Source organism: Anomaloglossus baeobatrachus, chromosome 6, assembly GCF_048569485.1.
Source record: "Anomaloglossus baeobatrachus isolate aAnoBae1 chromosome 6, aAnoBae1.hap1, whole genome shotgun sequence".
In the NCBI taxonomy this organism is placed as follows: domain Eukaryota; kingdom Metazoa; phylum Chordata; class Amphibia; order Anura; family Aromobatidae; genus Anomaloglossus; species Anomaloglossus baeobatrachus.
This window is the reverse complement of record NC_134358.1, coordinates 430,506,830-430,522,461: the sequence shown is the minus strand read 5'-3', so window position 1 is coordinate 430,522,461 and position 15,632 is coordinate 430,506,830. Positions and strand designations below refer to the sequence as shown.

Genomic DNA, 15,632 nt, shown 5'->3' with positions numbered 1-15,632 from the left:
CCGTCGGTAGCCACTGCGCGGGCGCTGTTAGACAGCAACAGCCCCACAGGTCTGCTCCTCACTGAGCCCTATGGAGTTCCGCTCTAACTGACTCACTGCCCCTCCTCTCCTGTTCTTGCCTACGCCACCTAGCAACCAGACTCTCTTACCACACCCCTTGAGAGGAGATGGAGGCTTTTGGCCCCCTCCACTATTCCAGTGAAGGTCAAGGCTTTTCCCCCTCCTGGGATCCCCAGGGGTCCTCTCATGGGTACATGTGTGAGACCTGATCACTATGCGCCTCTGTTCCACACCCCTGTCAGCCTTCTGGATTACCTGTGTTGTACTGTCCCCAGCATGGGTGCAGTACTCAGTGGTGCCTGACCAGGTCAGGGGCGCCACAAGGTGACATCAGCCAAACTACAAAATCCTTGTCACCTCCCTCCGGGTTGGATGTTCACACCAGAGGGGCGGAGACAGGCGGTTGTCTCCACCCACCGAGGAGTTCACAGGCCCTGAGGCGGGAAAAACAAAGCAGTTCCCTGTGGGGAGCAGAGAGGAGTAGTCTAGCTTCGACAGTGGAGTGGAGTGAAGTTCAAGGGAAGACCTGTGTCCAGGCCTGCCATAGTCTACACCTGGTGTCTGAGTTGGAGCCCAGTCACCTCTGGCAAGGAGGCAGCTGGTGGTGGCTGCCTGCAGGAGCTGGGATTACAGCCGGTGGAACCATAGGGATTGGGGACGGGCGGTGGCCCGCCGGTACCAAACCGGGAAACTGATTGGAAACCGGAGCACCAGGAGGGGTACTCATACCTAGTACGAGGCCCAGAAACAACCGGGCTGAGTCAAATCAACTGATTGAGGACTGGACTTAAGGACCTATCCCACCTAAGACCCGACTGAAGACAACAGCCCAACCATTAGGGTAACGCCACCGCCCAGGCATAGAGACCTGAGGGGCCAGCGTCTGCGGGCAAAGAGGGCTCTCCCAGCACATGCCAAGCCGGGGAGCGGACTACCGTTGCTCAGGCATAGGAGTCGACGTTTTCTACATAAGTAAGGTGCAGGAGAAAGGCGGAAACCACCAACCTGATAAGGGGAAAACAGCAGCCGACTGCGGGCACCGTTCACCATCTTGTTTGGTTTACCAGAGACCCCAGCGTGTTTGTAAAAGTGAGTACAACAGCGCCTTCGGGCCGCGCACCACGCCGCACCGCGCCGACACCCCAGCACACATCCATTCCCCCACCTCAGCACCTCCCTCGGGCCCCCGGGACCATCATCCCCCTACCTACGGAGGGGTCAACACCAAGCTGCGCAACATCAGCCCTGGGAGCCTAGTCAACGGCAGCGGTGGTGTCCATCCATTCACCACAACCCGTGGGTGGCGTCACAAACTCAAATCCCCTACAAACAACCGCGGCTCCGGCCATGGACCTCCCCACCGAAGTCCCTACGCGTAGCGCCAACCCCCTTTCAGAGCGACGTGACCCCCGGATCCATGAGGAGCTCGAGCCACCCACCGACGAGCACGGATCCGAGCGGCTCGGCAGCCGGCCGAGCCCCAGGGCGGTACACTAGCCTATCACCTCACCTCACTTATCTAACTATTCCCATTCTGTCCATTACATTTTCTTTGAATCATCTAGCTGAATAACCTCCATGTACATTGTTGCACTTTGTATCTGTACTTGTATATATACTGGCTGGTTTCCTTGTATATATACCTGCTGGTTACCGGTTCACCATTATTTGTTATTATGTCTGAAGGTGTGGAGAAAGAAGTCGGCGCTGATTGGATTTAAAGCTCGCGTGTCATAACAATGTCACATGGGCCCTAGGAACGCGAATTCCAACATCACTGGAACCGTGCCAGCACCAGAGATGAGTATAGGCTTTTTATTTTTTGGGTGGTACATGGGGAATAGAATAAGAAGGGCTTGTCCAAATAGCGGACAAACCCTTTAATACACTTGTAGGAAAAAGTTCCATGAATGAATTATATGTTCGCATGATAGAAAAATGAGTAATATCTAGAAAAAAATGGAATAATTTACACATGGAAAATTGTTCTCTCTCTCTGGTAAATATTTCTATGCATTGCTTCTTTTGTGATTGTTAATTAAATGCTGCAGTCGCAGTGTAATACGTCCGATACAGCTCAGGGAACAAATCGTTTGACTTACAGACCTTTTTTAAACATTCTAACATTATGGTAATCTATGCAAGATATCTTACAAAGAACGTGTGCGATCCCAGTGTGAAACGCACTTCCATTTGTGAAGGCTCCTAACACTTATCTTTAAAGAAACATGCACTACACTTTATTAACTCATTCTGTCTTCATGTCCTCGAGCGGTCTCATGCATTCAAAACCCTAGCAGGATCCATTTTCAGAAAATTGATCTCATTTGATAGATGTTTTAACTGAGCAATCTGTTTTCTCTTACCCCGTTAAAAAAATAAATGACATAAAACCCTTCATGACTGGGACATTTTTAATTTGTTTGAGCCTCTGTTATTTCACTCCTTCCAAGAGGCATCACTTTTTTATTTTCCACATTTTTGTGTAAAATTAGATGTTTTGAGTATTTCGAGTGACACCTTTCATTCTACAATACTATGTACTGATACATGTGAAAAAAAAAATAAAATAAAAAAGGTTTAGAGCCCTGTGAAAAGGCAAAAAGTTTCTGATTTTTTTTCTCCGATTTTTATTTTTTGTGTGATTTATTTTTATGGTGTTTATTGTGCAAGCACACGGCCTGGCAACAAGATTCTTCATGTTAATACAATTATGATCCAAAACATATAGTTATTTTTCTTTTTATTAAAGTAATGAAAAAAAAAATCAGAATCTTGTAAAAAAAAATTGGTCTGTGTTGTCATTTTTGAGACCCGGTGTTACAACTGTGCCGTACCACTCACGTGGGGATGAATAAACCAGGAAAGATGTAATACCTGTAATCAACAGGTCCCTAGTCAGACTAAAAGCCCTAAATCTGACCTTAATTTGTCCCTGCCTGATGGTGGAGGTTGGCAACCTAAGATTATGAAATGGCGCCACCGCTTAATTCCGGCTAACCTTCAGTGACCTTAATTGCACCCTCAACAGTTAAAGTGTTAGGGGGGCTTTACACATTGCGACATCGCTACCGATATATCACCGGGGTCACGTCGTTAGTGACGCACATCCGGCGCCGGTAGCGACATCGCAACATGTAAATCCTAGGTGCGACGATGAACGAGCACAGAAGCGTACAATATCGCTGATCTGTGTAACGTCGTTCATTTCCATAATGCCGGTTCGATCGCAGGTACGATGTTGTTTGTCGTTCCTGCAGCTCCACACATCGCTGTGTGTAAAACCGCAGGAGCGACAAACATCTCCTTACCTGCGTCCCGACGGCAATGCGGAAGGGAGAAGGTGGGCGGAATGTTATGTCCCGCTTATCTCCGCCCCTCCGCTTCTATTGGCCGGCCGATTAGTGACGTCGCTGTGACGCCGAACGCACCTCCCCCTTGAAGGAGGGATTGTTCGGCAGTCACAGCGACGTCGTCAAGCAGGTATGTGTGTGTGAAGCTGCCGTAGCAATAATGTTCGCTACGGCATCAATCACCACATATCGCATGTGCGACGAGGGCGGGTGCTATCGCGCTGGACATCGCTCGCAATTGCTATCGATGTCGCAACGTGTAAAGCCCGCCTTACACTAAACAACAATTAACATAAATGAAGTGCACACAGTAGAGGGTCAGACACAGGGCTAAAAATGTCTAAACACAGTACAGGGAAGACTGAGGAAAACAAAGGAAACTCAAAAGACTTACGTAATAGGTGGAAAACACCCCAAATCCCAAATATAAAAGAAAGGGAAGAATACTGGAAAAGGAAACACACAAACAAACTGCAGGGAAAAGCAATATTATCCTTAACTGAAGAGCTGGGTCTCCAAACATCCATCTATCCAGGAATATATTCAGCAATGAATACATCTGATTTGTGAGTATAAATAGCCTCTCCTAAGATGTGATGGGGCAAATCAAACGAGGAACTGAACACACTTGAATAGAAATAAAAAGGAAAGCAAAGGAAAGGAAAGATAAAAAGAACCATCAGCAATAGGACAGAGACCAAGCAGGCTGTGGTCCAACAGAGAGAGAAACTGACCACACAACCAGAGATCACTGAACTGAGCCCTGGAGTTGAGCCATGACACCCAAATATTTATTCATTTTCCAATAATGTAGCTGTGAGGGCTTGTTGTGACGAGATGATGTTTTTATCTTATACCTTTTTGGGTAGACACAATGGCACTAATTCCTCTGCTTCTGCTCTCCTATCTGTCAAATTGTATACATACATATATGCGAGGTGAGATTTCAATGTGGTGTAGACAATTCTTTGAAATGGCAGGAGCAATATATGCTGATGGACGGCTCTATATAGTACATGCAATTGGTTGATTGCAGTATCAAGTTCCCTAAGGAGACTAATAAATGCAATAAAAAGTGAAAAAAAGGAAAAGATTTTAACCCCTTACCAACATATGACGTACTGGTTTGTCCTATGCCGGCTGCCCAACTGAGCCCACATCTTTCCTTACCCACATCTGATCAGCTGATCAGTTGACATTTGCCTTTCACAGGCGCAGGTGGATTAGAGATTCGCCTGTTAACTAGTTAAATTTTGGTGTGAATCTCTGGGAGCGGGATTTAATGCGTGCAGGCAGGAACCTTGTCATTAACTGCTCCCATTGATGGCCCTATGACGGTATTTATTACGAGCTGCTGGTGGGTTATCATGACAGCCAGGGGTCAGCTGATGACCCATCTATGTCATGATAAACTTCCTGTAAATGCCAGCTGCGTGCCGGCTTTCAAAGGAATACAACATTTCTGCTGTACAGACCAGTGCTGATACCCTGCTCTTCACAGCGCAAGCAATCGGATGAGCCCAGCTTCAAGTCCCCTAAGTACAATAGTAAATAGACTAGTAAGTAGACTAGTAAAAACAATAAAAAATGGGGGAAAAAAAGTTTATAAAAATATGACAAAAATACACAAAAGTTAAAATCACCCTTCTTTTGCTCCATTGAAAATAAAACAATAATAAAAAATACACATTTGATATTGCCACATTCAAAAATGCCAAATCTATCAAAATATAAAATAAACTAATCCGATGACTAATGAGAAAAAAATCAAACCGCCATAATTACGTTTTTTTGGGCATCTGCAACATTGCGGCAATGAGAGGCAATCAAAACATTGTATCTACCCCAAAATGGTAACAAAATGTCAGCTCAGTGAGCAAAAAATAAGCCATCACACAGCTCCAGATCTAAAAATTAAAAATGGCGACAAAAGGAAAATTTTATGTTATAAATTTCCGATTTTTGTTCTCCACTTAAAAAGCTACACATATTTGGCATCTACGTACTCTTACTGACCAGGAGAATAATATTGCCAGGTCAGTTTTACCATATACTGAACATGGTAAATAAAAAAAAAAACAACAAAAAAAAATTGAGAAATTGCACTTTTTTTTGCAATTTCACCACATTTGTTTTTTTTTCCTGTTTGCTAGTACACTATATAGTAAAATTAATGGTGCAATTCAAGAGTACAACTCGTCTCACAAAAAATAAACCCACATACAGCTATGTTGATGCAAACTAGAAGGATATGGTTCTTGAAAAAGAGGAAAAAAAACAAAAATGAAAAAAAATCGAAAATGATCATGGCCTGAAGAGGTTAAAGATGTGCTGATTTTCAGCTAAGTTCGCCCCTGATAGATTTCCTAGTAGTTCATAATTTGTACACCATTTGGAATCATTGGATCATTATTTGACCATGCTTGAAAATGACGGTTGAGGGCATAATAGATGAATCAATGCTCCCATTATATTCTATCAGCGATGAATCAGGCAAACATTTTATTCATCTCTACTAGCACTATATAAGATGGAATTGTCCTCACCTTTCAGAAGCTTGCCATCTTACTTTCTCTATATATTGCCTTTCTGAAATGATTCCGTAACCTTCATCTTGTCCCAATATCTATCTGTTAAGGCCCTGTCACACACAGAGATAAATCTGCGGCAGATCTGTGGTTGAAGTGAAATTGTGGATAATCAATGCCAGGTTTGTGGCTGTGTACAAATGGAACACTATGTCCATGATTTCACTAGAACTACAGATCTGCCAAAGATTTAGCTCTGTTTGTGACGGGGCCTTAAATAGTTTTACAAGAAAGAGAGGGAGGAGGGGTGTGCAGCTGCAGGTGCAGTTTCTTTCTCTGTGTCTATAGCTGTAGCATACCATATAGGCAGACCTCTGACCCTTAAGTGTTCTCAATATAGGCCCTATTTCCTTAATTCCTTTAGGAATTCCTGAATTTCCTAAATTTGTTGAATATATATTTAAAAATAAAAAACACAAAAAACGTAAAACAATATGTCAGACGTAACTATTGTTTGTCCTTCTGTTCAGCTTTTTCTATAAAAACTACCATTAATAAAATATAATTAGTTGGAAGTATTTTTTCCCAGATCTATTTCACCCCATATTACAATATGAGACTTGCCTCATTACTTCAGACCAGGAGCTCCTCATAGTGAGTGCATGTACCTTAATGTTTCCTGCAAATCTGTTTACTCATATGGATTGTCAAAAAATACATCAAGCATATGATGCTATCAGCAAAATTTGGTTTACATCAAAGACTTCATCAGCACATGAAAAGCATGCCTCCATTTACTGTCTCAAAAGGAACCATATGGAAATCACTGATGTAAAAATAAAATCAGCCAGAGTTGGCACTAGCAAATGTTGGCCTGGGGGGGGCAAGAAAAAAAGCATACAAAATACTGTGTTATGGGTAGCAATGACTGCAATGCTATTCTGCTATAGAATAAATCTTAAAGGGGTTCCGTCAGGAGGATTTCATCCCACAATCTATTTATATGCACATAGACCTCTTTCAAAGACAAGTGCAGCAATACCTTTACATGGCCAATCTGTTCCTCCATTACTGAGAAATCAGCTTTTTAAACAAATAAGACAAATGAGGCTAAAGGACTATAGTAGACGTGAAGCCTGTGTCACTCCAGCTCTATTCCCGCCTATTGCCACCTCTTCCTGCTTGACTGACAGCCTCTATGATGTTTGCCTTCAGGCGAAGCTGGAGGAGGCAGTGCTTGACTGACGAAGTGCATGTTTCAGGACATGTAGAATCTGAGCATCTGTATCTTCTCCTTTGCAGTAGAGAAGTAATAAATCTGCCTTCTCAAAACTTGTATCTCCAAAGGCAATGACCAGTCTTGCGGCGCTCCTGCTACCAATGGTGGAACATATTGGATGATTTTTGGTCATATGACTGCACCAATATCCAAATAAGTAAAGAGATATTTTATTTGTACATTAAAATATGGTTAATTATACAACGCGTTTCGGCTCGGATGTTTTATCCTTCAGCCTTCTTCAGGTATAATTGTGAGAAAAAAGAGGTATACATCTTTTTTCTCACAATTATACCTGAAGAAGGTTGAAGGATAAAACATCCGAGCCGAAACGCGTTGTATAATTAACCATATTTTAATGTACAAATAAAATATCTCTTATTTGTATATTGGTCCAGTCATATGACCAAAAATCGTCCAATATGTTCCACCATTGGTAGCAGGAGCGCCGCAAGACTGGTAATTGCCTTTGGAACTTCTTTCACTAAGTGGACCTGCTGGAGGGCTCCTCTATAGTATCCAGTGCGATTGCTGCATACTGCCCCATAATCCTATTGGAAAGTGGATCAACTCCTCTTGGATTATTCCAGGCTTTCTAACCTCTGAACCAGGTGAGAGTTCCACTATTTCAACACCTTTATATATAAAAAAAACTCACTACACTCAGATTGGCGCCGCGTTTGTCTCTTTCTATCTTCCCCTGTCTCCAGGGTATTTTCTCAAAGCTTGTATCTATAAGGATTAATGGTAACCTGTCATTTGATTCATGAATTTGAGACAGGCTGCGCTATTGTAACTACGTATGCTTTACTCTGAATCAATGTGGTGCTTCAGAGAAAGCAAATTATGCAAAGCTAGTCGGAAACTATGGCCACCGACTGGCTTTGTTCATTCCAGTTTGCTTCTTAATGAGTGGGCGTGATGGGCTCAGAGGTATCTGCTTCCTTAAGTGTCCTGGAGTAAGCAATGTGGTATAAAGTATGCCACAGTTCATTGTGAATTAGACAAGCGGGTGTCACCACACTCCTTTCCATCTCTGTCACACCCAACTCTGCCCACTTTGGTGGAACTGTTTGACACTGTTGCGAAAATGCCAAAAAGTCGCCAAATATTTGCCCAACTCCGTATTGCACAAATAAATTGCAACTTTTCAAAGCGTTATATGCTTAATTTCTGGCATAATTGCTTTACTGAATCTTGGTCTATGTGTTTCTGCTAAATAATTCAAGGCAGATCTCCTGTGGCATCTCCATGCCTCTTATGTGTGTCTGGGAGAAGAGATCCATCAGTCCAAAGGATCGAGTTGGTGGACCAGCTTCAGACTAGTCTTCTGAGACACCTTTACTCCGGCCGGCTTTTCAATGTATGTTTTCTCTGAAATGCCACAGCCAGACTCTTAAGTATGCTCCAAATGGTTTGGGAAAAATTTATATAAATAACAGGTTCCCTTTAAAACACCACTCCAGAGTGGTGCTACCACTCTGGAGTGGTGTTCACTGCACTTAGGTCTTATAGTTACTTGACGCCATCTTCATTTTTTTAATAATGCCGCTACGGTCGGTATCCAGTAGTTTGTAACCTGCTGGATCACTCCCTTGTTTGCTGGGAGATCTGGACATCACAACTTAATGTAAGTCTATGAGAGCTAGAACGAGGCCCAAATAGACTTGCATTTAGAGCTTGTGACCACTACCTCTAACTTCCAGTCAGTCAAAAGTTGCCCAAGTTTCACAAGTTGGTGGTTTAAGACAGGAGCAGCAACGGGAAGAGCTGCAGATGATGGGTGGTGAGTAGACGCAGAGACCTTGCGTTAGTAGCACGATTCCAGCGCTGCAATAAAAAAAAGCGCTGGAGTGGTGCTTTAACTAAAATAATCTGACAGAAAATATTTTTTGCCAGGTTACATCGGAACTTTTATAGGGTTAGAAACAAGCAAACAAGTAAGTTGACTTGAGAAAAGTAAATTGAGGAAAGACAATTCATCTTACTTCAAAACAAGACTAAAATGCCTCAGTAAAGGGTACGTAAGGCTAAAAGGGATGAGTAAATGCACCTAAATGCAGTTCCTTGTACAGTATTGGTAACTTGGTAATTCCTTTAATTAATGTCTAACTAAGCATATTGAAGAACTAAACAATTATGTTGCCCCTGCAGTAACCATAAGGGTGTCCGGCCTTGTAGTCTTCTGCACAGAGCACACTACCGCTAGGTTACAGCACCACTAAAATATCAGCCTTTGGATAATTATTTTATAAAATACACATATACCAGAATAAAATGGAAGGACAGAAAACTGTGCATACTTACAGCATGATGATATTGGTACGCTAATAGCCAGGAATATCCATGCAATATCCACTTTGCTAAGACAAATGGTCTCTCTGTGTTGGGGTTGACTGCCATCCTCTGTTACATGGGAAATATTGCCAGGAACCCCAGGTCTCCATGTTCCTGCAGGCACCAACCTGTTTAGAAAATTTCCAGTTGCTGTGGATCCAGGTGTAGACAAGATAATGGGACTCCTTGTAGTTGCATCCGTAGACAGAAAGAGTGGTTCTGTGGTGGCATTCTCTGGTACCATTTGCTGCTTTGGAACAGTACTCTCTGTAGTTCCTTGTAACAACGTAGTGGCCTTTGAAATTGAAAGGGTTGGCTGAAATGTGGTCATTCTCATAGTTGTTTGTGAAGTTTCATTCACTTGTCTTATAGAGAACAAAGAGCCATTTCTATTTAATACTTCCCATAGTTTATAATGATGGGACTTAAAAGGCACTGACACTGATTCAATGTTCTGTGACACACCATTGGTAAGATCTGGTGAGCCCACCGCCTGCTCCTCTTGGTAAAGGCTTTGCAAGGTGCCAACATGATGAAAAGTGTCTGTAAGGAATCCATGAATAGTGCTAGTATGGTCAGTGGTGGTTGTAGTCCTCAGTGGTAAGCTTGAATGGACATCTGGGTGGAGGTAAGTTTCCGTGGACTCAGTCAACTCCTCGTTCACATTTTGAATGGTTTTCCTTTTATTGTGTGCATTTCCTGAATTTGTAACACCCTGAATATTGACAAATGGTGTTGCCATAAGCCTGTCACTGTAATCAACACCTTTACTGCGAAAAGGAGGCACTACATCTGCAGGTTTTACAGACAGTCTTGTTCCAGGTCTTGCAGACTTCCTAACAAGTCCAGAGCTGAGACTTGGCATTACCATTGCTGCATTTGTACTTGTTTCCTTCAATAAGTGATTAGATGGCGAAGTTGAAAATTGTTCCTTAACTGAAAATACTTTTCTCTCTGCCTGTGCCAGAACAAGTAGAATACCTATGAGAAACAAAAGCAAAATATATTGATTGCAAAAATAAGCCCAAAGAATTTATAAAATGTAGTTTACATATATTGTAATGGGTGTAATTGCCAGGAATTGCTATCACTTCATTATCATGGAGGTTTTCTGTCCTACTGTATGTCCTCTGAAATCTAGGACAGGTTGTGATTTATGGTAGTTGCCTTCTTGAAAAATTCTAACAAAATGCAATAAATAAAGAATACTGTTTTACTAAATAAAAGTATTTAGAAAAATGTTTAATATTTAAATATGTATTATTTATTTTATTACATTTCTCGGAGAACCCCTTTAAGTAGCCTGAAGTTCCCTTTCATTATTTTAAGGCAATTTTCTAATTATACAAAAAGTTGTTCAGTTGCCATCTGCTATCTGCTAGTAGTAAATATTACAATGGCATGTAAACATTTGGGCACCCCTGTAATTGTGAACAGTTAAGCATGCTGAACATTAAATTCCTGTCCAGTTAGTATTTTTCCCTGCTGTCAACCATGGTCATGGCCACTCTCTATTTAAACTCCTGAGAATCCGTTTCTAGTAAAAGTTATATTGAATCCTATTCTGGATATCTGCAGTATGTTTTCAACTGTTCTGCCTATATTTTGTTCTGATCTTGGCCCGTTTTCTGATGATTCTTCTGCCTAACAATTCTGTTTCTGACATTGACCTCGTGGTAACAGCCTCATGTCACAACCCTTTTTACTACTAGCTTGCTCAATTGGCCAGCAGCCTACTTCGTGGCTCCAATCCACGGGCCCCTGTTTAAGTACAGATCCCTGTTCAGGTGTTAATGGTTGAAGGCTAGGGATCTGGTAAACAGAGAGTGGTTAGCACCAATCCTGTCTGTGGTAGCCTTAGCAAGAGCTGCTAGGCTACCAGAAACGGTGCCCTTGTAACAGAAATCCCCTTCTCACCCTTGTGAGAGCTCTATAAAATGTTCCATTGAATCTATCCATTCTGAAACCCCAAACAAAGCAAAACAGTTTCCTGGTGATGACTCTGTTAAAGGTGGTGAGAGGAGGCCTGTGTGGTGTACTAAACCACAGATTAGTGATTTTTGCATAAAAGTGAGCCATCTGAGACTTTATAATTCAGTCATTTGAACTTTTGGCCAATTTTTATCCCAGGACTTTAGGGATGCCCCTTTCTTCTCAACCTTGATTTTACAAGAACTTCCAAATTCTTGGTTTGATGGGAAAAGGCATGGAAATTTGGTATCTTGCCAAAAGCCAAAAACTGTTTCACTAGTGCTACCTATCAGAGATAGATACTCTAAATGCAAAAAGTTTTCTACTCTCTTAGAGTTAATTCACAGACTTTGTCTCATGGAGTGTCGAAGATGCTATACAATACTGGGCGTCTTACTAAAAGCTTCATGCCATTGGCTTTTTCTGCCAGTCAAACCCCTCTGGATCCTGTTGAAAGGCACATGGATGTCTGACTTGGCTAGTATCCATGGTCATGTTACAAGGCTTATTTATTCATTGATTCTTATAAGGTAGATACGTCCAATATGCGGCACTAGTAAGCTAGATCTCTCCATGCAGTGAACTAATTTGAAATAATTTCACAAGAGCATTCATCTGATAATGTGTTTCATTGATAACACGTGTTGTGCTCCTGTAATGTACTCTACAACACTGGTAATAAGCACAGCTGGGATTTTTTTAATCATAATTGTCGGATGCAAAAAGAAGGGGGTTAATTCTGTTGGATCACACGGTCACTCCATGGAAGTCTCTGCTGGTTGCCATGCAACCATATCGGTAATGCTGCATGCGGTGCACAGATTGAACAGTACCTGTCTCTTGTGCATTTTAATTTCCCAGAGAGAAAAAAAAAGAAAATCAGAGGAGAATTGAGGTCTGAATAAATTATTTTTATCATTTCCAGTTGAATGAAAAACAATAAAGTAGCAGAGAGGTTAATGTGAATCACAAAGGGTGCACTTCCAAGAATATAGACTGCTATGGCACGTACTGTATGTCATTATGGGATTGAGGCGTTCATATATATATCATATTATGTCTTCCATGAGCATTAATTGTTGTAACCAGGGAAATGCACTTCATAGAAGCAAACCACGCAGCTGCTATGAGTGCTGAGGACTAGAGTTGAGCGAGTACTTAACTATTCGTATTCACTATACTCATAGCGAGTACTGTCTAATACTCGCGTATTCATTCCGAATAGCGTGTGCAATGCAAGTCAATGGGGAAAAACTAGCAAAGTAACGAGTAACCCGAATTCCGCACTATTCACTACTCGTACAAATAGTACGGCATTCAGGATACTCATTACTTTGATTATATTTAATGGATACTCAAGGTTGATCCTCTGTGGTTTGTAAATACAGGGTTCACAGCAACAAACTTCCAAATTAAAATGCCACATCTGGAATCAGCTCCAAACCTTTTACCTGCTAATTTGATGATTAATTAATGAGGTAATAGCCCTTGCAACTCAATAAAGAGCTTTTGGGATAATTGTCCAATTACCTTTGCACTCTTGAACAAAAGACAGCTATATATTAAAGAGCTGTAATTCCTAAACCCTTACTTCAATTAGGAAATTAATACCCTTAAATTAAAGCTGAGAGTACACACATTAAGCCCATACTGATTAATTAACTATCTTGAATATGTTTTGTTAAATAGATAAAATGCCAAAACTGTAGAGAACCCTATGACCTACACTCACCAACTGGGGGGTGGGGGTTGAGGGATAACCCTGCAGTGCCATTCACTCATCAATGGAGAACTTGCTCTACTTTGCCCTGCACACAGTAGTGTAACGGAGAGCGCTGTGGGCAAAGCTGTTCCTGCTTCATCAACTTGTGGCTGACCGCTCCAGCTGCATTCACCGCCTATATTGAGTGCTGTTTCTAAGTTCATTAATTAATTTTCATGAACATGGATATTCACACACACACACACACACACACACACACACACACACACACACACACACACACGCACACATATATATACAGTCATATGAAAAAGTTTGGGCACCCCTATTAATGTTAACCTTTTTTCTTTATAACAATTTGGGTATTTGCAACAGCTATTTCAGTTTCATATATCTATTAACTGATGGACTGAGTAATATTTCTGGATTGAAATGGGGTTTATTGTACTAACAGAAAATGTGCAATCCGCATTTAAACAAAATTTGACCGGTGCAAAAGTATGGGCACCCTTATCAATTTCTTGATTTGAACACTCCTAACTACTTTTTACTGACTTACTAAAGCGCTAAATTGGTTTGTAACTTCATTGAGCTTTGAACTTCTTAGGCAGGTGTATCCAATCATGAGAAAAGGTATTTAAGGTGGCCACTGGCAAGTTGTTCTCCTATTTGAATCTCCTATGAAGTGTGGCATCATGGGCTCCTCAAAACAACTCTCAAATGATCTGAAAACAAAGATTATTCAACATAGTTGTTCAGGGGAAGGATGCAAAAAGTTGTCTCAGAGATTTAAACTGTCCGTTTCCACTGTGAGGAACATAGTAAGGAAATGGAAGAACACAGGTACAGTTCTTGTTACGCCCAGAAGTGGCAGGCCAAGAAAAATATCAGAAAGGCAGAGAAGAAGAATGGTGGGAACAGTCAAGGACAATCCACAGACCACCTCCAAAGACCTGCAGCATCATCTTGCTGCAGATGGTGTCAATGTGCATCGCTCAACAATACAGCACACTTTGCACAAGGAGAAGCTGTATGGGAGAATGATGCGAAAGAAGCTGTTTCTGCAAGCATGCCACAAACAGAGTCGCCTGAGGTATGCAAAAGCACATTTGGACAAGCCAGTTACATTTTGGAAGAAGGTCATGTGGACTGATGAAACAAAGATTGAGTTGTTTGGTCATACATAAAGGCATTATGCATGGAGGCAAAAAACCACGGCATTCCAAGAAAAGCACTTGCTACCCACAGTGAAATTTGGTGGAGGTTCCATCATGCTTTGGGGCTGTGTGGCCAATGCCGGCACCGGGAATCTTGTTAAAGTTGAGGGTCGCGTGGATTCAACTCAGTATCAGCAGATTCCTGACAATAATGTGCAAGAATCAGTGACGAAGTTGAAGTTATGAAGGGGATGGATATTTCAGCAAGACAATGATCCAAAACACCGCTCCAAATCTACTCAGGCATTCATGCAGAGGACCAATTACAATGTTCTGGAATGGCCATCCCAGTCCCCAGACCTGAATATCATAGACCACCTGTGGGATGATTTGAAGCGTGCTGTTCATGCTCGGCGACCATCAAACTTAACTGAACTGGAATTGTTTTGTAAACAGGAATGGTCAAATATACCTTCATCCAGGATCCAGGAACTCATTAAAAGCTACAGGAAGCGACTAGAGGCTGTTATTTTTGCAAAAGGAGGATCTACAAAATATTAATGTCACTTTTATGTTGAGGTGCCCATACTTTTGCACCGGTCAAATTTTGTTTAAATGCAGATTGCACATTTTCTGTTAGTACAATAAACCTCATTTCAATCCAGAAATATTACTCAGTCCATCAGTTATTAGATATATGAAACTGAAATATCTGTTGCAAAAACCCAAATTGTTATGAAGAAAAAAGGTTAACATTAATAGGGGTGCCCAAACTTTTTCATATGACTGTATATACTAGCTGTACTACCCGGCTTCGCCCGGGTTAATAACTGCTGTTAACAAAATAGAATGTATTAACAAAAATGTATTCTGCACACAAAAACCACAAAACAAATAGGTGTGTTTTAGGGCGATTATGTGGCGAGGTTGGTGTATGTGTGGTGAAATGTGTGCTGAGAGTGGTACATGTGCTCAAGTACGTGGTACTGTGTGGTGCATTTTGTGTGTGTGTTCATATCCCTGAGTGTGGTGAGTATCCCATGTCGGGGCCCCATATTAGCAACTGTACGGTATATACTGGCAGCTGTCAATTTGCCCCCAACATTTCACTTTTTCCCCATTATGTAGATAGAGGCAAAATTGATTGGTAAATTGGAACGCGCGGGGTTAAAATTTCACCTCACAACATAGCACCCGGCGCTGCCTGGGATAGTAACTGTCTCT

General features: G+C 41.8%; 1 protein-coding gene across 2 annotated transcripts in view; it reads right to left on the bottom strand.

Moving 5' to 3' along the window:
- TMEM108 (transmembrane protein 108) overlaps nt 1-15,632 on the bottom strand; it is a 238,814-nt gene that overhangs the window by 31,121 nt on the left and 192,061 nt on the right. For both annotated transcript variants that reach the window (XM_075316629.1, XM_075316630.1), the window contains exon 4: nt 9,528-10,538. In XM_075316629.1, the coding sequence (XP_075172744.1) occupies nt 9,528-10,538 (1,011 nt within the window). The remainder of the gene's footprint in view (nt 1-9,527; nt 10,539-15,632) is intronic.